Below are 27,744 nucleotides of genomic sequence, written 5' to 3' on the forward strand. Positions count from 1 at the left end.
CTGTTGCTGTGCTGATTTTGACTTATTTTTCAACTGACTAATCAGGTTAATTACATTTATTTAGTACAAAATCGCAAATCACAAATGTGCCTTTGGAGAGCTATTAAATCGCTACCACACACAAGTATCTATCCTTTTACCTTGGTTTTGATACAGAAGAACTCCCCACCAAAATAATGATCAAATAGGGAAAAAAGGGAAAGAAGGTTATGCATGTCATATGCACAAAATAGACAATAAAGTACTTAAAGGAATAGGACTGAATTAGATTGAATGATGAAAGTGCCATTAAAGGATTGCTATATTCTTGCTTGATTAAAAATGTGTTGACTGGGATTTAAGATAACGAATAATAGACTTAAATGTTGTGATCCCAGTACTTTTATTGTACAGATCAAGGTGTACCAGCTACATTTACTGAACTTGAGGAAAGACATACAAGTAGCTAAAAAACTTGTAAGTTGGCCTTAATGCGCACAGCTACACAACTGGCACTATATACAATATGCCTGAGTCTTCAGCTTTAGTTGGCGTGTATGCAAATGAAAACTATTTTAGTTTTTTCTACCTAAATAGAAATAATTTCAATCATTTCTTTTATAATTGTTTTATTTCAGCTTGTGTAGATATAAAGCACTTCAAAAATCCAAAATCCCAAACATTGTTATTAAAGTGATCTTGTATAGAAACAGAGAGCTTCTACTTCTTGCAGGCTGGTTTGGCACTATTTTCATCAGCGGGCTGGGCAGTGATCTGGTTGTCAGGCGGCAGCGGTTTCCCTAGATGGTGTCCTGTGGTGAGGCCGTACGGCTGCGATTCTTGCTCCTCCCTCATTTTGGGCCACATCATAAACCCCCCCTGAAAGCTGAGGTCAAAGAGCTCACAGGGGGCGAAGCTCAAAGGCTTTTCTGTCAACAGTCCTTTAAGCCGGGCTCGCCACCCGTCTAGCATTGCTGTTCGCACGGCGGCGGGACAGTGAGCCGGGCTCCAGAATATCTGAGGAGCGAGAACCTGAAATCCACAGAAGTGCAGAGTGCCATTCTGAAAGACACAAGAGGCAAATACTCAAGAGAAGGACAAGTAAGACAGATAACCTCTGAATTTAGCTTTATTATTTTATTGTGTTGTACGCTATAACTTGTCTTTTTGAAAATAATGCAGCTGTTTTGATGCAGTTAATCTTCTGTTGGATTGTTTCTTCTTCTTAAACATGCAAAGCAGTTTGTGTCTTTTTTGAAAATTTCCCCATGAATAAATTATTAGGTATAGCTTAGTGTTTGCTGTGTTGTTTTTAATAATGTATTAGAACAACAGGCAGTAATGACCTCCTTATAATGTATTTTTGAGTATAAGGGTCTGGCTCACCTGTAGAGGCCACAGAGTGATGTTGATGTCTCCATTGATACCGTCAGGCCGAAACATGGTCTGTGTTGCTCCAGTAGTGAAAGACAGCATTGCTTTTTTATCCTTCAAGTAAATACAAAGCATGAAGACAGGAAACACAGACGCACTTTATAACCCTTTATGATGTAGATGTGTGATTGGATTGAGTTAGTCAATGGAATAGTCAATGCCGAAGTGCCTTTAACATGATGTCGGCTCCTTCTTGTGTCCCCATTGGTTAAAAAAACAGATGGCATCTGCCAAAATGCCAAACTCAAGTCATAATTTGTACATTTTGATAGTTCATGTTTATCAATATAATTTCTGTTGTGAATAGGTTAAAATCAGGATAAATCAACCAGATGTTTGAATCATGTTTTATTTAATCATGATCCTGTGTTAGTTGAAGAGATATGTTATCCAGCTGAGGGTGACTGACCTTGAATATACCGTTATTGTACATGTTTTGCAGGGAGAAAGCAAATCCTTGTGTCAGCACTCGGTCAATCCAGCCCTTCATGATGGCTGGCACACTGAACCAGTACAAAGGAAACTGCAAAAAGAGACACAGCATGTCACACTGATTTTAAATTGAATCGTCAGTCAGTGTTCTTTTAGCAAATATGTATAAGGGCGCTTTAAGTAATATACCTATAGTTTTACTATATGTAAAAACAACAAACCAATGAATACATGAATAGTTTTCTAAAGAGCAGAGCCACAGTTAGTCAAATGCTGTATAGAAATTGGGACTATTGAATAGAAAGTAGCAATGTGGTGACCTCTGACCTGGAAGATGACAAGGTCGGCCTCCTGCAATTTGCCCTGTTCTGCCATGATGTCGTCACTTAGACGGCCCTCCATCCAGGCATGCATGGTCTCATCTCCATACTGGAAAAGCTCTGGATTCTTCTGGTCACCTGAACACAACACATTGTGTCAGAACACATCATTTGTCTTTCCATTGGATTTGTCAACAATAAAAAATGATTCAATAACACTAACGTTATTCTTTAATTAGACAACTCTAGAAACCCATACATATGGGACCATAATATGGGACCTTTAAGCCAAAAGAAACAGCTATAGAGAGGTCACCGATGATGTCGTCCTGAGTGGCATTAGCTCTGAAGTTCATGGCGTAGAGGTCAGACACAAGCACCTTGTAGCCCTGTGTCTCCAGCTCCTGCATCGCCACATCACGCACCGCCGCGTTGAACGAACCCGGACTCTGGTGGGCGTACACAATTAGGGCTGTTTTCTGAGCTGTCACACACACAAACAAACACACACACACAAACCTTTGATGTAAAAATGTTCTTTTGGAAAAGGGTTTCAAAATGTAACGGCTATACGTATTCATTGTTAATCAAGGGTCTCTATATGATTGCAGATGATTTAACTTGTATATGAAAGGACCTTCATTTTCTTTTGAAAATTCTGGGTGTTGCTCAGGCTTTCTGAGGGTTTAAGTTTCAGGTTAATTTATGGGTAAATCACTGGATTGCAAAACATGGATGGGTGCATTTTACACATTTAGCCTATATTATTAAGAGTCTACTAACCTTTTCCTAAATTAAAATTGAAATAAAAGTATTTAACCTCCATAAAACTAAGTGAAATAACAGAATAATTCAGTATTTTAAAAATATTTAAAAGATTAAAAAAAGCTTTCAGTTTTTCACTGGTCAAAGTTTGTATAAAAAGTGTTAAAAGGTTTTGGTTTTCGCAACTTGTTCTGTTATACAGGAGGTAAAAATATATTAAATGTAAAAAATGCCTTAACAGGTCACTGGTGGACTATTTTTACAACAAAACACCATTTTAGCAGCTGTAAATGTTAATTGATTGTTTTAGCTGCAGATAAGATGTCCACCAGCTGCTTTATATCCTCACATTTCAATTTTGGCATATATGTTAACATTCTATGTTTGTCAATTGGACAGTCTTTAATGCAAATGAATTGGTGGGGTAATTCTGATACATGCAACATACGCCATGTCTGTCTGTCCAGAAGAATTCCTCTTCATCCTTTCCCTCAGGTTTCTTCTTTTATTTACCCCACTAAAAGGGGAGTGTTTCCCTTCTCAGAGGAATGGAGGCTGCTGTATGCTGAACAGATTGTTAAGGCATACGTGACTTGTGACACCAGCTATTTAAACGCAGTTGATTTGACATGACCGGCCATGGAGTGGCATAAAAGGTTAAGGGTGGAACTGAAAGCATCCGTAAATAATTTATTGGTAATTAAACTACCCATAAAGACATTTGTTTCAAACTCTAAAAGGGAGCCTTTTTAGCAGTTATATTGAAAGAGAAAAATAACCGGAAATGTTCTTCTGTCCTGTAAAATAATTCCCTACACAAATAAATTGTAACAATCGGAAACTTTTAAATGAGAATACAAGCTCTGGTGTCTCTAATAACCTTTCTTACATCCGCCGTCAACAATCAATGCAGTGATCTTTTACCATGCAATTGTAATAAAGCCAAATGATAAGGCAGCAGGATAAAAAGTATCTTTGTAGCTTCTGAACGTGCTGCACACCGAATGAGGACTTTTAAAGACATGTGTCTGACATGAAGACTTGTGTGGCATTAGCAGCAGATACTTGTTGTTTCTCTGACATTGTATTCACATTAATCGGAAGAATAATGCAAATTAAAGTTCATTATCAACACTACTGTCTGGTATATTGATATATTGCCATAGAAAAGCTGCTACATCTATTCATTGTGGTGATAAAAACAACTGAAATGCATAATGAGTATTTTTTCTTTTGATACCTTTAGTATACTTCAGTGATAATAATTCTGTCACACATAAAACTGTGTGACAGAATCACATAAAAAGGTGATTAACTCTAATGCAGCGCAATTTTTAAACCAACAATGTGAAAAAAAATAAGGCTATAAAATTAATGCCAAAAGTTGCCAAGAGTTTGATTTGTTCAGACAGAATTTTTAGTATCATTAGGCTACTTGCTTTATATTGTAATTATTTTTACACAATTATAGATTAAAAGTGGTGCAGAATGTGCACAGAGTTTGGTTTGTAGGTCTGATATGAGAATTAAGAATCATTACAGCACTACAAGCTGCAGCCTAGTTTCAGGAAGTGAAAAAAGTAAAAAGAATAGAGCCTTACCCATGCTGTATGTCTGCTGGATCTGTCTGCCCCCAAGAACTGGTCCCTGGCGGTTCATATAGGCCCTGTGGTGTTCCTTGCGTGAGAAACATGGTCGGATATCAGATGGATAAATGTGCCTCAAAGTCACAACTACACACTGGAGAGGAAGACGGTAAAAAATGTCTGTTGTCAGGCTGTAGGACCGGTTTAGTAAACGGGGGGAGGGAGGGAGGGAGTGTGTGTGCGTGCGTGCATGGACTCGCTGGTGATAAGATTGGTTTCATTTGGCCTGGAAAAGAATGTTTGGGTCACTTTTAAGGGATTATCTTTCGGGGTCATGGGGCTTAATAAACTCTTTAATCCGACTTAATTTCACCTCGTTAGCAGAAAAGTGTATGAAGGCGTCAGTTTAGTAAAGCCTGAGCTGCTCGGTCAAGTCCCTGTGTTTAATGTCACCTGTCACCAGTCCCTCTACAATCAGGCAGCTATGAATGACTGGGGGACAAAAGCTGGCAGAGTTGGTGAGAAGACCTTTGACACACTTAGGTTATAATATGATGCTGCAATGAGGCTTCCATTTTACCTACACATATTTAAATATCAAAGAGAAAGTAAAATGAGTTAAATACTGTAGATTTTCTGACATTACTTACACAATAAGACCATTTCGCCATGCCATTTTTGATTATTGTGTCACATAATCATCCTCAGCAGACTCTCAGATAATTGCAAATGTCATAAATATTACGTTTTTTAAATTGTATTCTTTAAGCCAACATGGAGGCGGAGAAGTTTTCCACAACATTAGCAAAATGCATCTGCTAAGAAAGATTAAGTGCTACAGGTGCAGGCTGTAAGAGCAGCTTCTAATATATAATAATCATAGATATTTTGGTGAGATAAATGGTAACAATTTGGGACATCTGACAACCAGTGTTGTCATATGTACAACATTCGACCAGTGTTGCCATGGTGACAATCGGTTCATTTCCTACTGCAGAAAACACAGCTGAGCGGTTTGACGCGTTTTTCTTGTTTGACAAATGACTTGCAAATGAATCTTACTGAGATAGTTTAAAACAAGAAGTTTCTCAACATGTTACATGTAAGTGTTTTATTGATAAAAAAAAAGTCCTATGTTTACTTTCTTCCACTAAGACCCAATAACCCAGCGTCCGAACCACAGCTGATTTTGATCTCAGTGAGTTATCCTGCAGTGGATCAGACATGCCTTAAGCTCGATGCGTTTCAAACACACCAGGTTGGAATGTGACAGGAATGTTACCTGTCTGCAGGTAAGAGGACATTATGTTACTTTTTGTACCAACAGATTCAGTAAGAAAGTAGGCCAAGTAAAGCCACTTCATTTAAACATTTCACAGATCTCTATTCAAATAACCGACTTTGATAAAGGTACGTATTAAAGGCAAAAAATTCCGTAAGCACTAAAAGTTCAAGTACTCATTTTCAGAGGTGGGGGAAGTACTCAGATCTTGTACTTAAGTAAAAGTACAAGAGTCTAGGAACACTCAGTTACAAGTAATAGTCCTGCATTCAAAAGTATTAGCATCAAAATAAACTTAAAGTACCAAAAATAAAAGTACTCATTGTTTGTTTGGTCCATTTCAGAATAATATCTCTGATATGTTTTATAATTATTGGTCATTAAAGTATTCTCAAAGCTAGTTTTAATGGCTTTGTATACTGCAGGGTAGCTGCTGAATTTACTCCAGGTGGACTAAAGTCTGATTTAAGGGTTGATTATATTTACCATCATTAATCCAAATCTGTAAAGTAACTAAAGGTATTAAATACATGTAGTGGAGTAAAAGTACAAGATTTACTTCTGAATTGTAGTGGAGTAAAAGTACAAAGTAGCATAAAATAGAAATCCTTAAGTAAAGTACAAGTATCTCAAAATTGTACTTAAGTACAGAATTTGAGTAAATGTACTTCCCACCTCTGCTCATTGTGCAGGAAAATACGTCAAGGGTTTCGCTCTGAATTGTAGTGAATTAGAAGTAGAACGTTGCATCAAATGGAAATACTCAAGTTAGGTATTTAAACATGTCAAATGTGTACTTAGAACATGTACTTTACATCCCTAGACTATCAGGTAAAAACACTCCAAATCCTCCATAAACACTTTTTTTTTAAGCAAAACATACCGAAAGAATAATCATTCTGCAGTTAAATGTGTCCTCTGCTTATATATATATTTTAAATGACATATCGTCACCTTCTTAAAATAATCGCCTAAGTCATTTTTTCAGATTGTTCAGGAAACACAAAAAACTGAACCATTTGTTGAATATATGATATTTACCAACAATTTTAATCAAAACAGTTATAACAGATGTCTATTCACATACAAACAACAAGGTCAGTCAAACATGGAACATGACAGAATTAAATGACTTAGGCAAATTTTTGAACATGCCTTTGTGACTTAGGCAATTTTAAACCTTCTACTCTGTCAGGAATAAAGCATAACTGACAAACTAACTAAACATAATGCTGAGGAGGCATGTGCATTTCTTCACTTCTCCTTCCAGCTCTTCTTTGCTGGGTTCTTGACTGATGCCTATTAGTGTGGCAAATTGTCAAAGAAGTGATGACACTCGACAGGCATGATGGGTTTCATTGACTGGAGGTCCTGGAATTTTCTCTCCTTGATTGGCAGAGCACATGGAAACAATCGTATCCATACTATTGGCCCATTTGGCACCTGTACCCTTTGCGGCAGTTCTTCCCACACAGAGGCTTCTGAGAAGGACAGTTTGAAATGGACCTTGCCTTCACTGCTAAACTGAAGAGCCCGCGTGCACAGTCGGGTCTCCAGCTTTTTTGCCTGGTCTGATGCTACAGAAGTAGGATCCATTCAGTTTCAGGAACTCATCGTGCTTGAGCACTTTCACATGGTAAGGTGATGGCCTGATTCTTGCAGTCTGGAATATAATGACATAGTCTCTTGGGGTGAAGATATCTGCAACTATTTTGCGTTCAATAGTACTATGCATGCTGTCACACCCCATTTGTGTATGACCTGCAACAAGGTATTTCTGTGTTATTAGTACCCCATATTTCCTTGCAAGCTCAGAGTATGTATTCGCCACACATGCATTGCGATTCTGATAACCACAACCGTCGCTCCACACTATGATCTCCTTGTTCTGGATGGCCTTTGATCACACCTTCAAAATGATGATACTGAAGACACAGGTCACCTTCTGATTCGTCCCAAACATAGCAGTAGCCTTCCTTTGATCTCAAGTTGAAAGGGTAAAGTTATGGACCTGCAGTTTTGTTCTGTAATACAGGCTGCTGGCTTGGGTTTTTGGACACAGTAGCACAGCTTGCAAGTCCATTGTCCAAACGGACTTCTCTTCATTAGCACAATCCTTGTCGCAGGATTTCTCTTGCCTCGCTTCATCCTTCTTGGTGACATGTGCGTCATATTCAGCCTTACTGATATTCCCATGTTTGAATGAAACACAAACATCACACTGATCTTTTCTTGGAATAAATACGGAATATTTCTCCTCATGGAACACAGCTGTGAAATATTGGACTCCAACAGCCCTCACTCCAGCAGTTGCAGCTGCCTGTTGATATTCATGATGTAGTTGGGAGATGGTTGTGCCTGGTTAAAGGAACTTCTTGTCTTGGTAGGTAGCTGTGCTTCTGCAGTAGTGTGAATTAACACTGGGCAGGTCCCTCAACCAGTTCTTAATGAAATCTTTGACATCAGGTTCAACCTTTGTCTGCTTGCCACTCTTAGGTCCAGATTTAGACGGTGCTGCTGCTTGTTTTTCAGGGTCGATGGAGTCGTTCAGCCATTTTGTAATGGTTCTTTCAGGGAGACCAAATGTAGAGGAAAAAAGTGCCTTGCACACTTTAATACTTGTTCCATCCTCAAGCTTCAGTTGGTAGGACAATGATGAATTGCGTCGGGATGCCTCGGCAACTTTTTTTTGCTTTATGTTAACCTTTGTGACCAAAGTGGTGACGTATAATTTTACCAGCTTTGATAACACTTTCAATGATCAATAATTATAAAACATATCATATATATTATTCTGAAATGGACCAATCTGCACAATGATTACTTTTACTTTTGGTACTTTAAGTATACTTTGATGCTATTACCTTTGTACTTCTACTTGAATAACATTTTGATTGCAGGACTTGAAACAGAGTATTCCTACGCTCTTACTTTTAAGTACAAGATCTGAGTAAATCTCCCACCTCTGTTTTTAAGCCTCAGTCTATTCTTTAAATTCTACACCCAGATTGTTTCCTGCCTAACCTGCACAAGGGTAACACAAGTTTCCTTGAGGATTAATTACGTGAAGATAAAACTGTTTTCAAGGGTTTCCTGAGACTGCGGCTGAATGTGTACTTCCTTCCTGCCTGTTTCCAGTTCATGCATCTCGGTTGTGACAGTTTTGTTTTTCAGTTTGCCCTGTAGGCCTCTCTAATCCAGACTTGCAGCGACCTGGGAAACACGCTGAGAGCACACAGCCGAAAGTCTGATCCTGTCGTGTACCTGGATCTCATTATTTCCCTCCAACATCATTAGCTCTTATTCAAAGTGAATGCTGTGCCGGCGTTACAGTCTGTGTTTTTCTGAAACTTTAACAATCCATGGGAAAACACCTGCTGTTTATGGTAGCAAAGGGTCTGGAAAGGGAAGGGAAATTAAGGAACCCTCCTTTTTAAAAAATATAAGTTGTATGTTGTGCTCATCTCCCTATGCTCTCTGTGGTCCCACAAGTTGTCTATCTAGTGGCGTAATATGGAGTGGATGACTGAAAAAAGAAAGTATATCATTGCGAAAAAATTAAACAGATCCAAACAGTGAGACAAACTTAGTCTCAAAGGAAAGAGGTTTAAAATGTATTAATTCCTTCTCAGACGATTTAATCCTGGAAATACAAACACAACTTTGTTCAGGAAACTATAGCTAAAACAAGCATTTTGGAATTATTCTCCTGATAATCCAAAAATACTTTGTTGAGCAAACACCAGTACATAAAAAAACATGTTTTCTTGGCCTAGAAGTCTGTACGTGATTACAATTTATTGATTTAGGGGGAACTCTTTATTTAAACTCAGGATTATGGGGGTTTCTGCTCAGTTGTATTAACCATGTCACATGATAAAAACAAACATGTACCATATCACAAGAAGACATCATTCATTCCTTCATTTGTCAAATACATACAATGTGAAATGTGCCATTTGGCAGTTCAAAATTGATCTTAAGTGCTTACGTTAATGTGCATAGGTACTTAAAAAATTGATTATTTTGGCCAAATAAACAAAAGTCTGCTGTCCTGTAGCCCTGCATTCAAAATTTGACATTTCTTGTCTAAACATATCTTTAATATCAACACAGACGCTAGTAGGAATTCACCAAGACAACCATTAATCAATATAGTAAGTTATATTAGGTTATACACCCTGAATCCTCTTGTTTAAATTACATCACAAAGGCATTTAACAGTATTTATTCAAACCAAACCTCTATATACGGTAATCATTTATATTTGCAGCCTTATTCTATCAGTCAGATTTTTTGAGCTGAAAAGGGAAGTGCTGTTTGTCTGGGGTGAAAGGGAAATGCCTTTTACTCATTTAAATTATTTTTGTCATATCTGTTACTATATATATATATATAAGATATGAGTCACTGATTCACTATGTCACTTTGTTAAACCTACGGTCAGTGGGACACCGTGTTGCGTAATAGTCATTTTGCAATGAGCATGCATCAGCAGAGGTTGTCACTTTTCTAATTTGGAACTTCCCATATGATTCATTGTTCAACCATGTGAAAACTTCACACCCTAATGACACAAAAGAGGGATGACATCACAGGGTTAACTCATGTTGTTATCAGGGTGTTGAGGTATTAAGGTGACTAACAAAAACAAACAAAAAAGGACTATGAAACATAACTGAGGTCATTTAGTCAAGTACTGTACTCAAGAACATTTCTGAGGTACTTGTACTGTACTTGTGCCAATACCCTTGCTTGATTTGAATTGTTTAGGGTTTTATTTTACTCAAAATGTTTTCCTGCCTATTTTGATGTCTTATTAGGTTTACTTTTTCACCAGTAGCCCTGCAGCCCCCTGACTTCCTGTACACCTGCAGTCCATCTCTATATCTGATTATTTTATTGGATTGAAGTTTTAGTTTGATGTTCAGTCCCTGTTGTTTTTGCTTTGCTGGCACGTACTGTCCAATTAAATTGAAATTGTTTGATGTTAAAGTTCCTGTTGCCTGCAGTCACCTGCATGTGGGTCCAACTTCACCCCTCTTCACGATCTTTGCTCCTCTTTGCCCTCGTCGAAAATACTTCCAGAGATCCCTCACCTTAGTTATGCACAGCCTTAAGCCAAATATAAAAGGAAACAAAATATAAAATCTGCCATCCCAGTTTTCACATTAGCTATAGAGACCAAAAATGTTTTGGTACCAGACTTTAAACATGTTTAATTCCTTCTGTAAAGTTGAACGTTTAACATGACTGTCTACATTTACATTATCTCCCTTTATACCTGAAGGTTAAGCATGAAGCCAAAATGACTCTCCCACTCAAGTGTTTGTACTGAATTGATTTAGTTAGAATAATTATAGGCTGATTTATAATTATTTTTTCCCCCAATGTTAGTCAATGGGGTAAAGTATTTTTAAGCCTAATACTGTCCCGGACCACCTTCGGCAAAAATATATTTCAATATCCATCAAAATTGTTGGGTTAGTTCCCAAAATATGTGTTTTTTATCAAAGGATTTTGAAGGGATCCTCTAACCTTTCCTACTTTTATTTGATTTGATAGACTCGATTAGATGGAAGGCCATGGAATTTTTTGTTGAGACATACAGTTCATGGACATATTTTCCCTGGGTTTTAAAATAAATCATGTCCACACAAACTTTTGATTTCGAAAAGATCCCCGTCCACATGAGGGCAGACCAAGGTACTCTGCTCTGCTGGCTGTTCCCAAAACCAACCTAAAACGAGGGTGATCCAGCCTTTTCCGTCAGTGCTCTGGATGAATTTTGAATTCAGATTTGTGATGTAAAAATATTCACGCTCTAACAGGGGCGGTTCTAGACCAATTTTACTGGGGGGGGCCAGAGCTGGGGCCAGTTATTTTATGAGAGGGGCACAATAAAAGCCGGTTAAAAACAAAGACTGTATAAAGCAATGGCGTAAATAAACAAAGATTATAGATATTTATTTCAGTAACATGATAGTTCTTTTTTCAGTCGTTTCTTTTTTCATTTACAGTACTTGTTTTAGTAACTAATTATTTGCTGCAACACTGAATATAATGAACAGTTCAATCTCTACTGTACATCCGGATCTCTGCATTACGGGCTAGAGTTTTCTCTTCTTTCACATCAGCAAAAATATCCTGCATTTTTTGTGATTTTTTTCTAGGCTTGAATCTAACTTGAAGTAAAAAAGGGAACAGCCTCTGGTCAGAGACGACAAGTGTTTTTTTTTCCGTGTGGGCTTCAGTCGGCCAGTGGTGGTGTACCGCTCTGTGGGGTCCCACTAGAATGCTGTGTTACATTAGTTCCGCCTATCATTTCGCTATAGCCAACAAATTGTATTATTCAAGACTTTTCTTTTGGAGGGGGGCCACCAAGGGGTCCTAGGTTGGCATTACGCGGTCACTGGCCCCCGTTGGCCCCCCCCCATAACTGCTCCTGCGCTCTACCATACCTCCTATCCTATCTGTGCTGCTCAGAGTGAGTGAATGAGTGAATGAGTGAGTGAGTGAGTGAGTTCTGAGACAGTCAGGCTGTTGAGTGACCACTATCTCACATGCACACACATTATGTTTCTTTTATGCTCATCACTTTACATTTAAAATATATTCAGCCCCACACGTTTTTAGAATATACACCGATGATCTACACATTGACAATGACAAGATTTCTCCTGGGAGCACCAACATCCTGGATGACGCAGGGTCTGCTAATATATCCCCAGATAGAAACAAAGCAAAGACGCCTGCTTTCAGCAATCCTAGCAACAGTAGTCAAACACTTTCCTTTACCAAACACAAGCAAAAGCATTAATCAGTTCGTTTCCACCTCTCTAAAAGAGCAACAAAACAGTGTCACAGAAATTACAGTGTGCTTCCATAGATGTAAGATATGATTGCTTCTTGTCAAGTCATTAGATATGTGTGTGTTTTGTTTGGAACAGATCAAGTTGGTCCAATTACGTAGGACACAAGGAAAAGGAAACAAAACAAAAAAAGCCCTACATCCATACCATTGTTCAGTTTCTGGGTCATAACACAATTTGAAGGGTGTTTCACATTAAAGGTGCAATATCTTGTTCTGATCCTTTTCCTCTGGACAAATAGGGTGCAGAACTTAACCTCTATATGGGGTCCATAACACTTCTAATTTACAGTCTTAAAAAAAGGCAACTACATTCATGTAAATGCATCATATTCCCTATTCTTTTCTAGAGTTTCTCAGAAAAACAGCCCTGTTTTAAGCTTTGTGGTGATGAATTTTTAAGCTGATCCAAGAGAAACTTTGTGTACCTTAGAAAGAGCTCTTCATCTCTTTAATCTCACACATCTGAAGACAGATGTTTATACTGGACATGGATGGGGTCAAATCTCCACATTTAAGAAGCTGGAACTGGGAAAGACTTTTGAACATAAAGCTTCTCAATTCTAATTGATTTTCTGTTAACCCCCTCGTTGTTTAAGTTCTAAAATATAATGTTGGATAGATTACGCTTAACCAAACAATTATATTTTTTACGTGTTTCATATATTATGGGTCAAAATCTGAATTCATAAAGTAACTAGTAAATAAATCTATAAAATAAATGTACAAAACTGGCTGCCAAAATGGATTAGCGTAGAAGTATAGAGTAGTATAAAATGAAAAGACTCAAGTAAAGTAGCCCAAATGTGTACTTGAGTCCATACTTCAGTAAATGTAGTTGGTTACTTTCCACCTGTTGGTTACATTCCACCACTAAATTTTGCTATGAATGTGCTTGCTTCATCTGATACAGTCAGGCAGCTGTATTTTTGCAAGAGCATATCCTGAGTTACATCAGTCACTAAGCAATGTGTTGAGTCGCCTACAGTAGAAGGTGTGCCAGCTTTGTCACTGAGTTCCTCCTGTGAGTCTAAAGACAGGCAACACACATTTATACTGAGGAGGAGGGGGCATCACCCAACTGACATCATTTATTTTCATTTTATCTTTACTGCCAACTATGTGCACTAGCGTGGCTGCCGATCACAGCGCAGGCAATGTTTGTTGTGTTGTGGTGTTTTCTCTCAGGTGACATCACCCCTAAACATACTGGAATACACACATTTTCACATAAACTGATTTGGTCCCCCTCCCTCATACTGTATGTTTTGTTTACAAGAGCTGGCCAGCTAACCAATCAGAGCAACATCAGGATACAAGGAAGCAAAACCAGTATGTGACCAAGCTTTGTCTGGGTGTGTAAATACAGGCTGCAGAGTATTTATAGTGAGCGGGTTGAAAGGGGGAGGACATTTTTAAGGCGTTGTATCACACATTGTGATGCACAAAATGCAAATATGAACCTGATAATAGGGCCCCTTAATATTCTTTCTTTTCATATTTAATGACAATTATTTGATGTTGTGCATATGAAAATAAAGAACTTGAGCTTGTATACACTTTGGTGGACTTAAGATTCATCAAACATTCTTTCTTTGCATTATAGGCTTAGTCCCACAGCTGCAAAGAAGTAGAATTGACTGGTTGGTAGAGGTCACTATGAAGGAAACGTCTCTTCCACTGTTGACACATGGCAGGACTTCAAAGGTGTTTTGAGAGCAGGATTATGCAATTTGTACCAAAGAGTCTTTCCTGCAAATGTAATAAAAGGAGAACAGATGTACCGCAAACTGTGTGCAAATCTAATTTATTTAAAGATGTAACATGTCCCAACAAGCTGAATCAGAACTGCTTTGACTGTGAGTGGGAGGATGAAATCATTGATAACCAAAAGCTCAAAAAAATGTGCCTTTAGGGCCACGTAGCTCTCTGAACAAATAAACATACAGAAAAACTAAGGACAGTTTTTACAAAAATGATATTTTAACTGTGGTAAATCCCCCTTCCTGATGTGAATTTACAAAAATTCAATACAAGAAGTAGGAAGTGCCCTCACCTGTAGGTAATTTTTCTCAATAGCCATGTAAGGGGCTTGTTTCTGTATTTGGCAACTGTAGGTCTGTTTGTTAGTTGATTACCCAGTTTAATCCAGACATAACCTTAACCCATTTTAATGAAACACCATGTAAGGGAGGCTGTGGCGCAGTGGGATAGTGTGCTGATCTTTGATGTGGTCAGCATGACGTTGTGTCCCTGGGCATGACACTTCACCCCAAATTGCTCCTGTGGGATATATATATATATATATATATATATATATATATATATATATATATACATTTATATTTTACTGATATAATGTAAAATATTTAGCTTAACAAGAGCATGTAAAGAGAAATTGAGAATAGTTTTTCATTAAAATATATAACAACATAACTTGTCAGACAAGTTATTTTCTTGTGTTTTTTTTTTTTACTTTCTAAATAAACTTGGATGAATTTCCGAAGATGAAGCAAAACATGAGGAAGCAAAGAAGCAACATCAGTATGTGACCAAACTTTCTCTGGGTGTCTAAATACAGGCTACAGAGTATTTATAATGATCGTGTTGAAAGGGGGAGGACAGTTTGAAGGCGTTGCATCACACATTGTGATTTTCTTTGGTTCTAGGCCTAAGTCCAGGGGAAGTTATGCGATCTGCTCTGGATCCAGGGCAACCAGTCCATTATTCATTATGGAAATAAAGGACTTGGGAAATTCCTTTTGGCAGAGTCAGCATATTTACTAGGTAGTTATAAATAAACAGGAGAAGTAACACAATAAGAACTAAAAATAACAACAGCACAAAAAAATAAACTGAATTTAGGATCATATTTATAATATTATGTTCAATTTTTGTTTAGATGGTATTCAATCAATCAATCAAAGTTTAATTATATAAGTTTCAAGGTTTTATTTGTCATATGCACAGCAGATATATAGCCAAATATCCCACATTTTATATTTGTCTTAGTGGACTTTACAGTTTGTACATAATATGAATACAAATACCCATACCTGAGAAACCATATTATATGTAAATGTATTAGTTAATAATATAAAAACAACTGATTATGAAATATATATCTGGGTCCAATATTATATCTGAGTTAGTCATTTAAAGCAAAGATTTGTTAGCTAGAATATGTTTTGAGATTCATTATGAAATCTGAAATGTTTTCATACATCTGTTAAGCAATCTCCTTATCTTTTTGTTATTGTTATTAGTATTAGGTTATGAAAACAGAAGTGTTCAAATCAAAGTCAAAAACGTATTCTATTCCTAGATATTCTTGCAATAATTATTTCAATTTTTATTGTTTTTATGCGCACGGCAATTAATAAAAATAGTAATAATAAAATGTATAGCATAATAATAATGATGATGATGATGGTGATGATGATGATGATGATAATAATAATAATAATAATAATAATAATAATAATAATAATAATAATAATAATAATAATAATAATAATAATAATATAGCCATTTAAAAATCCAATATGCAGCCCAGCATGCTCAACAGATAAACGGGCAGACCCTGTGTGTAAAGCATAATTTACATTAAGGTTGAATTGAGATTTTTTCAGAGAAACACCACTCGTTGCGGGGGGGGGGGGGGGGGGCGGGGGCGGGGTCATGATGCTCACGTTCCTCTCTTTCTAAGAGGCAGTGATTCAGCTAAAGGAAATATTTTCATTAAAAGAATTTCCCCATTCAAACCTCAGGAGCCCTCATACATAAAGATAGTGTGTGTATATATACTTGGTGCAATGGAGCGGCCGGTCACAGTCGCACCCCTCCGGGTTCAAGATGACAACATTTGTCAGTCTACAAATGGTAATGTAACAATGAACCAGAAAAGGTGCACTTTAACTCAGATAAACGTTTTGCTGTCATACTGAAAATGGTGTCCTCATTGTTCTTAATATGTTGCCTCTCAATGTTTATAGATCTCCATCGGCTCGCTGTTGGTCTTCAATGCCTTCATTTCTACCTCTGCTAATGGTAATTCGAGCCACAACTGCTTGTCTGCAGCCGATGTGAAGAAGAAAGGTGAAAGGTTTGAGAAGAAATTTGCGGAGGAACTGATCTTCACTAAAATCCTGCGGACCGCCACGCGAAACTGTTCTGAAGCGGCTGCAGAAATGCGCGAGGCCCTGCACCAACGCTCCTTGTCCCCGTGGATGTACATGTAAGTGGATAATTAGTGACAACATTGACTACGGCTACCGGGGGGGGCCGGGGGGCGGGGGAACGCTTACCGTTATCATGACTGAGCAAGAATCACTATCTCAACAGAGGTTTTTTTTTATTCAGATATAATTTATAGCAATACATAAATGTTAATGTAAGGGGTAATGTAGGGTATTTCAAAATCCAAATACTTATACCAATAAAAGTATTCAGTATTTAGAATCGCCCATTACCAAATCATACTTTATTGTTTAATTATAAACGTATTCAACAATCACTATCAATCAACTATGATTAAGCATTTCAAACAATAAAACAGTTTCAGCTTATTGGAAAGAAGCTTGAGAGCTATAGTTCCAAAAAGCAAAAAAAAATTGACTGAGAAACAAAATCTCAAAAGTTGTTCAAAATTGGAAAAAAGTATCCTGTATACAAATCCCCAAATTTGCCTCTACTAATTATAAGAAAATGCTTCTTTGATGGTTAGCAATTGTGTATGAAAGGATTGAAAGATGAATTAACTAAACCCAGCGCTGCAGATGTTAGATTACCTTTAGGCGAGCATAAACTCTAGCTGGAATAGTAAGGAAGTCTGCCCTGTTTATTTATTATTGCCTCCGGGTTGCGAATGCTCAAAGTCATCCTTAAGATCTAACAGTTAAGACACCAGAAAAGTATTTAAATCGCAGAAAGACTTGACTTTCTGTAAGACATTATCTTCTTAAATGAGGTTTGCATTAAGTGGAGGAAGGCTTTGCACAGGGGTGTCCAAACTACAGCCCGGGGGCTAAATGCGGCCGGCAAGCCATTTTGAATCAGCTCTCAGCGAATTCAAAAAGTATGATGAGATATTAAACTTGTGCTTTTCTTATTTTGTACTTCTTAAATATATATGTAAACATATATTACACAGTATTCGTGGGTTAATAAGACCACTTTTCAAATAAATTCAGTCAATTAAAGTTGAAAACGTTTTCTAACAAATCTAAGGTGATAAGAAAAAAAGCCAATAGCTTATTTATAACTAACTCAAAATACACCCTTCCTATTTCCTCTTATGATAAATAATATGAGGCTATTGTTTTAAGGAAGGACCTGCGAACAAAACAAATGAAACCCTATCGAGAGCTGTGATGTGGGCTGTTTTTTTTCTTAAAGCATATTCAAGTAACAAGCATCATTTGCCTACATTTCATTGATTTTGCTAACTTATAACTTAACTTATGAGGCAATAAACCTCCTCTCTAGTGAGTGGCCCAGCTTTTCTTATATCTTACTGTATGTGGCCATCTCTTAAACCATAAAGAAAGGGTGTTGTCACAACCGGATTGGACAAGAGGGGAAATGCAATCAGCTGCTCTCCGTTCTTAATTAGGGGCCAACATGTGATCTAGAATAGATAACCTCCAATCAATGCAGGGCCACAGTGTCATTCATGAAAGAAACACTTTTTTTGCTAGTTTTACTGAAGTAGAACATCTGAGTACTTCTTGCTGTCCAAACACTATAAACGCTTTCCCTGTACATTTGGACATGGGATTATAGTTTCAGGATAATTGTGAATCTGTCCTATGAATAGACTTTTTCTTGGGTAGGTTCCGTATCATAACGTAGAAAATAGAGAACAATTTACAAACAGAATTCATTCTGATTATTCATGTCTATCAATCTGATTGTCTCCCATCAGAGAAGACCGAGACGACGATAGGTTTCCTCATGTGATCAGCTTTGCCAAGTGCCTTTGTGAAGGTTGCATCATCAACAAGCAAGAAAACTTCAGCTACAACTCTGTTCTTGTGTATGCTCAGCTGCCCGTCATGGAGAAGACTAAATGCGATGGATACTCAGACAGATACAAGGTCAAACAGGGTTTTATCAATGTCCCTGTAGCCTGCACTTGTGTTGTGCCCAACTACACTAAATGATCACATGACGTGGATTCTTTTTTAAAGTTAAAATGAAAACTGTTGGGTTCAGTTCCTCAAACCTAATATGAATTACACCAGACATTATTCAAGACAGGGATGGTAGGTTATTAGCAGTGTAGCTCTAGAGTCATTTAACCTTTTGAAAATCATGATGGATTTGCCTTCCAATATCTAATGCTGTAGCAGATACCGAAACAATATATCAATGTGAGAGCAGCATGTTATTGTTGTACCTGCTTGAGATGGGGCAAATTTCAACTAATCCGTTTGCTAGTTGAGTCCAGTGAATCCAAAAAGTCTCCAGATAAATCCAAAGGGTCATGAGATGTTTAAATCATATTATAGCTTTTTTTGTTAATGGGAACAAATCACATCAGGTTCAAGCTGCAACCACCGTGAAAAGAGAAGCCTTACTTAAACCTGCATTCTTCCAAATAGCCAAAAGGGGGAGACTCCCATGGTTGCCATCTTACTGTATAGACGTCTGTGAGAAAATGACTACTTCTCACTTGATTTATTACCTCAGTAAACATTTTCCGAATGACTTTACAGTATAGTCATTCACTGGTTTCAAGTCTTCTTAAGTGCATCAGGATGTTTGTATAGGAAATGATGGTCCCATTTCGAGGAAAAAAGGGATATTTATATGAAAAAATGTGAGAAGTTTAGAGCGGACATTTTAGTAACTAATCTGAAATGTGCATGGATTTAAACGATAAGCACTTTTAAAGCTCAGTAAATTAAGCAATATATTTAATTTGTTTATTTAAATAATCAACTGTGACTTAAAGTTTAACCATTGATCTTCTAATGTTGAGCTACTAGTAAGAGAATCAACTTGTCTCTTAGGTATAAAAAGGACAGTATCAGACACATGTTCAAGTTACTTCCATTTTTTAACCACACTTTGAATAATTACTTTTAAAAGTCTTTAAAGCATCAACGTTCTGGATAAAGGGTGTTAGGCACCTTTCCAGGTTAAAGATATGACCAGTTAATTCACTACATAAGATTTATTGAGTGACTGCCTTGCACTGTGATACTTTTTATAATGTGTCTGTACTTTCATTAGCTATTTTATATTATTTACTAAATAATAAAAACATTTAATAAAAAGTTTTCATTGAGTCATTTGTCAGTGTCTCGAAAAACTATGAGGTAGTTATTGATGGCCAAGCTGCAGTATATATACAATATCTCACAAAAGTGAGTACACCCCTCACATTTTTGTAAATATTTTATTATATCTTTTTATGGAACAACACTGAAGATATGACATTTGGATACAAAGTGTAAATTTGCTGCGTCCTCAAAATAACTCAACATACAGCCTTTAATGTCTAAACCGCTGACAACAAAAGTGAGTACACCCCGAAGTGAATATGTCCAAATTGTGCCCAAAGTGTCAATATTTTGTGTGGCCACCATTATTTTCCAGAACTGCCTTAACTCTCTTGGGCATAGAGTTCACTAGAGCTTCACAGGTTGCCACTGGAATCCTCTTCCACTCCTCCATGACGACATGACGGAGCTGGTGGATGTTAGAGACCTTGCGCTCCTCCACCTTCCATTTGAGGATGCCCCACAGATGCTCAATAGGGTTTAGGTCTGGAGACATGCTTGGCCAGTCCATCACCTTTAACCTCAGTTTCTTTACCAAGGCAGTGGTCATCTTGGAGGTATGTTTGGGGTGGTTATCATTTTGGAATACTGCCCCGCGACCCAGTTTCCGAAGGGAGGGGATCATGCTCTGCTTCAGTATGTCACAGTACATGTTGGCATTCATGGTTCCCTCAATGGACTGTAGCTCCCCACAGCCGGCAGCACTCATGCAGCCCCAAACATGACACTCCCACTACCATGCTTGAATGTAGGCAAGACACACTTGTCTCGTACTCATCACCTGGTCGCCGCCACACACGCTTGAGCATGTTCAGCATCTGAACCAAATAAGTTTATCTTGGTCTCATCAGACCACAGGACATGGTTCCAGTAATCCGTGTCCTTATTCTGCTTGTCTTCAGCAAACTGTTTGCGGGCTTTCTTGTGCATCATCTTTAGAAGAGGCTTCTTTCTGGGACGACAGCCATGCAGACCAGTTTGATACAGTGTGCGGCGTATGGTCTGAGCACTGACAGACTGACCCCCCACCCCTTTAGCCTCTGCAGCAATGCTGGCAGCAGTCATACGTCTATTTTCAAGAGACAACCTCTGGATATGACGCTGAGCACGTGCACTCAACTTCTTTGGTGGACCATGGCGAGGCCTGTTCTGAGTGGAACCTGTCCTGTTAAATTGCTGTATGATCTTGGCCACCGTGCTGCAGCTCAGTTTCAGGGTGTTGGCAATCTTCTTATAGCCTAGGCCATCTTTATGTAGAGCAGTGGTTCTCAACCTTTTTTGGGCCAGCGCCCCCTTTGCATTATCCAGGTCACTTACCACCCCCTACCACATAAAATGTAGGGTAATTGTCTCCCCTGAACTCCTCTATTGATTATTATTTAGTATTTATCATTATATTTTATATTATATATTTATTATATTAATTTTGTATTTAAATTCTTACAATAGTTTTCTTATTATTAGGCTGCTTATGTTATTACAAAAACTCAAATTCTCTAAGATTGAAGTTATATATTAACATTTCTAAATAATAATAATAATAATAACAATAATATTATAATCATTTATGGTTGTTTTTTAACCTTCAATTGCCTTATATTAGGCTATAGGTCGGATATTCTGCATTACATACTACTCCTAATGTATAGGATAATTCATTTGGGAACAGATGTTCAGTTAGTTTGTGCTCATGTGGGTATTAGGGGGAATGAAGTAGTGGATTAACCGGTTAAACAAGGATTCAAAAGAAATGGGGGCGGGAGATTTTTTTTAGGATTTAAATACTTCAATCTGGTGCACTTTTAGGGCAAAATTAAGAGATTAGATCCATGGGTATGTCTCATCACCCACATGAAACAGAACTGTATACTTTTCAATAATCAAAGATACTTAGAATGTGACCACAACCAATAACAAATCATTTCAACTTTGTCATTTATATTTGGGTTCCTGAATCTATGTCAGCCTCTCCCCCGCCTCCTCTCTCCCCCTCCTGTGAAGCAGCAGTAAACCATTTATAACGGGGTTTTTTTATCTTAAATTACGTAGTTAGTTTTTTTAATTGTATTTATACATATCTTAATCACTCCCCTTTTAAACTGTATTTTAGTTTTACTGTCCTATAGTATACTTTGGAATAACTTCATACTGTTTTTATGTATTCTGATCTTTTTTACAACTATAATAATATCATAAAGGTGTGCCTTGGAAACATTGTTTACATAAATGAGGACCAAACCGTTTGAGAGCCACTGAGATAACTGAGACTAACAGTAACTATCTTAAGTTTAAAACTAGTGTTTGGATGCTAAACACTTAGTCGTTTACCTCACCTGAGCTGTAGTTATCTGAGGCAGAGCTTTTCAGGAGAGGACTCTCCCTCCACCTTGTTCTAGCAACAGCGTCTAGTGCCCGATAGCGAAGCTAGCTAACCAGATGCTAACAACAATAGTCTCTCTCTCTCTCTCTCTCTCTCTCTCTCTCTCTCTCTCTCTCTCTCTCTCTCGCTCTCCTCTCGCTCTCTCTCTCTCTCTCTGAGTGATGTACTAAAGCTAGCAAGTACATGTAGCACAGTAAACGTACAATATTTTTCTCTGTATTGTGTATTAATAAGTGAAATTTAAGTAAGTAACTATTTTCTCACCCATTTATTTCGCACACATGAAGAATAGAAAAAGAAACACTGAAGTCATTATTCAGTAGCAGTTCCCAACATGTCCACATGGGGTCTCACCACAACAGAGAGTAAAACAGACACTTTTACAACACTGAGGGTTTCTTCCCTGTCACAAATGTCACGTTTCACCTGAGCATTATAAACTGTACACAAAGTAAGCTGGAGTCAAGGAAATCCATATTCATTCATTAGATACACATTATATTTGTCTTGGTTGTTGAACTGATAGGAACCGAGGTCACACATTGCAGCAGAAACTATCACAGTGTGGTCACCAATAGAGACCATTTTTCACATTATATATATATATATATATATATATATATATATATATCCCCAATTACCAATATTTAAAAGTGCTTTAGGTACAACAGGCAGATTAAGTCTTCAACCCACCACAGAGACTTTCTGAAGAAATTCTGACTCATGTATTTGTATTTCTCATGGAAACATGTATAATGTGTAAAGTAAAGGGCAATATTTGTATAGCGCTACAGAAATGGGCGACAGAAAAAAAAAAATAGAAATGATGAAAGACACATTCCTGTTTTTTTTCTGAACTTCATCACATTATCAACCATTGACAGGCTTAAACCTGTCTTTCCATTCAGACCTGATGTGTAAACATTCACCCTCAGGAGAGGGGAGTCTTTTCTTTCTACTCAACGGCCCGGTTTGTCTAGTGCATTCACATCCATGTTTCAAGATATAGCAACAAACGTAAGACTACACTTGTACTTAAACTAGTCAGTAATTAAAGAGCATAAATGTGGCTATGCAATATGCTGTAACAATGTCCCAAATTAAAGCAATAAAATGGACCTTTAGAGAAAATGTTGACTCTTATGCGCCCCCCTGAAAGAGGTGGGGTTATTCCAGAACAAAGGCCAAACAGAAGGGGGGGGGGGGGGTTTCTGGGCAGGGCTGCCCCTGGCCAACTTGGGACCCTAAGCAACATTTTGACAGGAGGCCAAGTTTCAATAGTTTTCTCAAAAGCCTCAAAGCTTTTAGTTCCTCATAGTTCCTTCACTTTTGTGCAAATTCTCCACTTCTTCTTTAACTTGAAGTTCAACTAGTACCTTCTATAGCCAGTTACGAAATATTTTTCCAGAAACTTAGAGAAATTTAAAAAAAATATCCTAGAGTGGGCCTTGCCCCCCAGAATATCTACAACATCTCAGCCCCTGCTCCAGAAACTTTCTACAATCTGAAGCTGCTGCACCCAAAGATAATCGCTCCAAAGTCCAAAGCTTGACATTATGCAAACAAATAAGGCAACTGCCAAGTAACCTTACAGGAATATTTTTCCGCTTGCATTTCTTTCACTGCTAAGCAACAATGCAGGATATTCCTAAATGTGGTCAACATGTCGTGTGCTTTGGACCATTTTTGAGGTTTATAAAATAAAACAGCTGGATAGATGAATGGCAAAGAGCCTTGTTGTGGCTCTACCGATGTTACAGTATTTATTTAAGGGTGTAACATGTTTTTGGTGACAACCAAACACCTAACATACTTCATTTCTTCAAGCAAACTACTCACATATCAGATTACTATGCTTTAAGTAAACATATGTCTTTTTTCCTTCATGTACATTTACCAGCCCTGCGATTCAGGGCGGAGAGGTATGCTGTCCTGCATGACTTAGTGCCACTTTCTCTTAATCTTTCCTAAGTCACAAAATTTATTTAAAAAATGTTAATATAAACATGTTGTTTAACCCATTTAGATGTTTTTCCTCCAATATTTTTTTATACTGGATATAGAATGGCAATCATTACCCAGCAACTTCTGTATTTTATTCTCAGCATTGTGTGTTTGCTGCACGTCTTGTCTTCTTACATATCAGCAGTATGGACCTGGATTTTTAAAGTCTTTCCAATCCTTTACACGATCAGTGTATTTATCTGTGGTGGTGGCTATCAGCCTGGAGTAAGCACAGCGACTGTACTTCACAGGAAACACTTGGAAATATTCCCAGTTTGGGGGTACCACTGGAGGGATGCCCAAGTGCTGCATACACAACCCCAAATACACGTCTTCAATGTAAATAGCTTTAACATGTTTGGATGCCAAAACAAGCTTTTTAGCGAGGTCAAGAGACAAAACATAGCCCAGACCCAAAGCGTAATGTGGGTACATTTGCGGAGAGTAAATGTCCACAGGAACAAACCACTTGGATTGTGGATCTCTTAGAACTGCTGCATTAACTGCCACTAGTCCCGTCATGTAGTTTGTCTTTGGAGCACTTGACAACATTCCAACTAGTTTTGGCACATTCAGGAACGTGTCAGAATCAATCTTCATGGCGTACGATGCGATGGAGCAGTGGGAGTCCAGCCACTCCAGCATCACCATGGTCTTGATGGTCAGGTTCTTGTAGCAGTCCAGGAAATCGCTCTGCAGCAGGTCGTGGTGCTCTTTGCTCTCCTGCAGCAGCTGCTCCTGGAGCTGCTGAACTCCCTCTCCAGTTTGCAGGCCCAGCAGGAAGAACAGCTTCACCACTTTGCCCAGTACCAGACTTTCACCTCCCCAAGTGTTGCGAATGATGTGCCGATGCGCCCTGTTGTGGGGCGCCACAGGAACCATCAGAACCAGGAAGGGCTTCTGCTGCTCACAGGTCATTGGCTCGTTTATGACGAAGCTGTACGGATACGGGTATTCCACTAAGTACAGGCCCGGAGATTTATAAGGAACGGGTGATGGTGGTATAGTTTGTACCAACTGCTGAGTCACCACTGAAGCTATTGTAGTCATGGCAGTCCTGTTTGCCATGTTTGTTGCTGTGATGTTTTCAGTTTGAAGGAAGACAGTCATGCTAGGGTGAGTTATGAATTTACTCAGATCAGATAGTGTGCCATTGTTGAGAGAGCCAAAGGTTTGTCTATGATCTTTAAATGGAATCCACAACTTTACTGGGTTCCAGTCAGTTGCCATTTGATTTATGTCTGTGAAGTAGAAAAACAAAACTGCTGTCAGCACCAGGAGGAAGAAGAGGCAGTGGCGCCTTGAAAAACACCATCTCCTGCTTTCAGGCACTTTCCCATCATCCATCATCACCTGGCTGAGAGCAGACAAGAGACATGCAGCAAGCAGATTAATTAATTTTACTCAAGGACAGTTAGCATTTACTTCATTAAAATATAGCATAAATCAATTGATCAATTATAATATATTAACACTCTTACAAACATGCAATCTCATTAGTAGGAAATGGTATTGGTTATTGATATTTGATAAATTGATATTGATTGTGTTGGAGGTAAAAGATACAGACAGCACCAACTAAAGTTTATATTAATTTTAAGTCATCATTATAATACTTTTAAAAGTTAAATGTATTTTGTTTGTAGGTTGTTGGTATTATTAACTTCATTTAACATGTTGTGTTATATGTAAACTTACGTCATATAATGTGCTATAGTAACCTGCTATTTTATAAAACAAGTTCATAATCCTTTAAGAATCATTGTTACTGGTGGGTTTTTGAGCATTAAGGCATGTTAACAATGGATAGTAAAAACTATACAATACAACTACACAAATACTGTAAAAAGTTGTGCATTATATGTCCCCTTTATTGCTAATGCTTGTTCTTTCACTTAAATTTTGAATTCAGGACTTTAAGTTACTAAAAATATCTCTTCACTTAGGTATAACCACAATTACTTAAGTCAAATCTCTCGGTACTGGAAGTAAATCTATTATCAATGTTTTAAATTGAGAAAATGCTAGTCATAAAAATGTTCATTGTAAAGCAGCTAAAAGACAGGTTCCCCTGTTCCCCTAAAGCAGTTCTCTCATTTTACATATTGTTTACATATTAACCGCTCTACTTTTATATATATTTCATGAAAACATTTTACTTCTATAAACACTGCCGTTCCTTCCTCTTTTCTGCCAACTCTTCTGGGTAGAAACATTTCGTGAACTAAGCAAAACCTGTTTGAAAAGCTAACATACCTTTGTCCAACTGTCATGATACGTGTCTCCGCCGTCCTTTTTTAGATAAGTAGAAGAAGAAACATCACACTGAAAAATTCATGGCTTGACTTTTCGAGGCATTCAGTTACAAGTAAGTACTAACAGGTAAGTGTTAGTCATCCCTGTTACGTCAGGAGCAGTAAAAATCATAATAATCGGATCTCCAAACATTAAACCCAGATCCTGCCATCTCTGTTACTGAGGGAGCTACTCCAGTTGTCTAGTCAGTGCCTCGGGCTATCATGTATCCATGACACTGTGACCTCCTTTACCTGCAGGTAAAGCCACACCTTTGTTTGCTCCACCCTCTGGCTTGACTAGTGTTGTTTTCTCTCAAAGCTTGTAATGCTTGCAATCCACAAGAGGCTTTAAGAACACCTCCTCTCAGCAGAAACCAGGGTTGTGTGTGTGTGTGTGTGTGTGTGTGTGTGTGTGTGTGTGTGTGTGTGTGTGTGTGTGTGTGTGTGTGGATGTGGATAACCTGCCTTTATTAAAACTTTAGTTATTTTTTTGGAGTTTTTAAGTTGTTTGTCTTTATAAGAAAATGTTAAAGAAAGCAGTATGTGGTCTAAGGTTAAACTGTACATGTTATCAATTACACTGCCTACCTATATCATAAACCGCAACAGAGTCCAAGGACACAGCCTATGGAAAGAGCAAAGGACAACAGGTGCCTTACCAGGCATATAGATTGCATTTACTGCTCCCACTCTGTCTTCTCAGAATATTTCAAGGTTTCAAGGTTTTATTGGTCATATGCACAGCATACAACGTATATGTTGGCAATGAAAATCGTATGTCCCCTGCTCCTCCAACAACTCAACATACATGATGCAAAAATAAGATAAATAAAATAGTGCAAAAAGAGAGAAGAATATTTACAATAACAACAATAAAGATTTGAGGATGTGAAATATATACATATGTGGAATACACTGAGAGTATTTAAATTCTTTACACTGTTGAATGAGGAGGTATGGACAGATGCATATATTACGTATAACAGATGTATATGGCAGATATGTATAATACATAGTGTGATCAGGATCGCTCAGGTTGAAGGCAAGAGACGGAAGGGTTCTGGGTTGGGCAAAAATAATACCGTTTATTTCGTAAGAAACGCGC

At 37.8% G+C, this 27,744-nt stretch overlaps 3 protein-coding genes across 6 annotated transcripts; 1 reads left to right on the forward strand and 2 right to left on the reverse strand.

Moving 5' to 3' along the window:
• Positions 1–591: 591 nt before the first annotated feature.
• Positions 592–4,715, reverse strand: nqo1 (NAD(P)H dehydrogenase, quinone 1). Of its 2 annotated transcripts, none has more exons than XM_063882430.1 (6): positions 4,532–4,715; positions 2,477–2,649; positions 2,173–2,298; positions 1,823–1,936; positions 1,366–1,467; positions 592–1,041 (listed from the first exon to the last, which is right to left on the reverse strand). In XM_063882430.1, the coding sequence occupies exons 1-6, from the start codon at positions 4,587–4,589 to the stop codon at positions 700–702; spliced, it is 915 nt and encodes a 304-aa protein (XP_063738500.1). In that variant the 5' UTR covers positions 4,590–4,715; the 3' UTR covers positions 592–699. The 2 variants fall into 2 exon arrangements, with proteins under 2 accessions (XP_063738500.1, XP_063738499.1); XM_063882429.1 differs by having other exon boundaries at positions 2,173–2,303; positions 2,425–2,649.
• A 1,004-nt stretch (positions 4,716–5,719) lies between these two features.
• On the forward strand, positions 5,720–19,869 carry LOC134863549 (interleukin-17C-like). 2 transcript variants are annotated; one of them, XM_063882115.1, is made up of 3 exons: positions 5,720–5,808; positions 16,665–16,906; positions 18,596–19,869. In XM_063882115.1, exons 1-3 carry the CDS (start codon positions 5,755–5,757, stop codon positions 18,831–18,833), a joined length of 534 nt encoding a protein of 177 aa, XP_063738185.1. In that variant the 5' UTR covers positions 5,720–5,754; the 3' UTR covers positions 18,834–19,869. The 2 variants fall into 2 exon arrangements, with proteins under 2 accessions (XP_063738185.1, XP_063738186.1); XM_063882116.1 differs by lacking the exon at positions 5,720–5,808 and adding an exon at positions 16,435–16,551.
• A 2,722-nt stretch (positions 19,870–22,591) lies between these two features.
• On the reverse strand, positions 22,592–26,866 carry LOC134863821 (beta-1,3-galactosyltransferase 2). 2 transcript variants are annotated; one of them, XM_063882544.1, is made up of 2 exons: positions 26,599–26,866; positions 22,592–25,699 (listed from the first exon to the last, which is right to left on the reverse strand). In XM_063882544.1, the coding sequence occupies exons 1-2, from the start codon at positions 26,613–26,615 to the stop codon at positions 24,481–24,483; spliced, it is 1,236 nt and encodes a 411-aa protein (XP_063738614.1). In that variant the 5' UTR covers positions 26,616–26,866; the 3' UTR covers positions 22,592–24,480. The 2 variants fall into 2 exon arrangements, with proteins under 2 accessions (XP_063738614.1, XP_063738615.1); XM_063882545.1 differs by having other exon boundaries at positions 22,592–25,583; positions 26,599–26,862.
• Between the last annotated feature and the right edge of the window lie 878 nt (positions 26,867–27,744).

Source organism: Eleginops maclovinus, chromosome 4 (genome assembly GCF_036324505.1).
Source record: "Eleginops maclovinus isolate JMC-PN-2008 ecotype Puerto Natales chromosome 4, JC_Emac_rtc_rv5, whole genome shotgun sequence".
Lineage (NCBI taxonomy): Eukaryota > Metazoa > Chordata > Actinopteri > Perciformes > Eleginopidae > Eleginops > Eleginops maclovinus.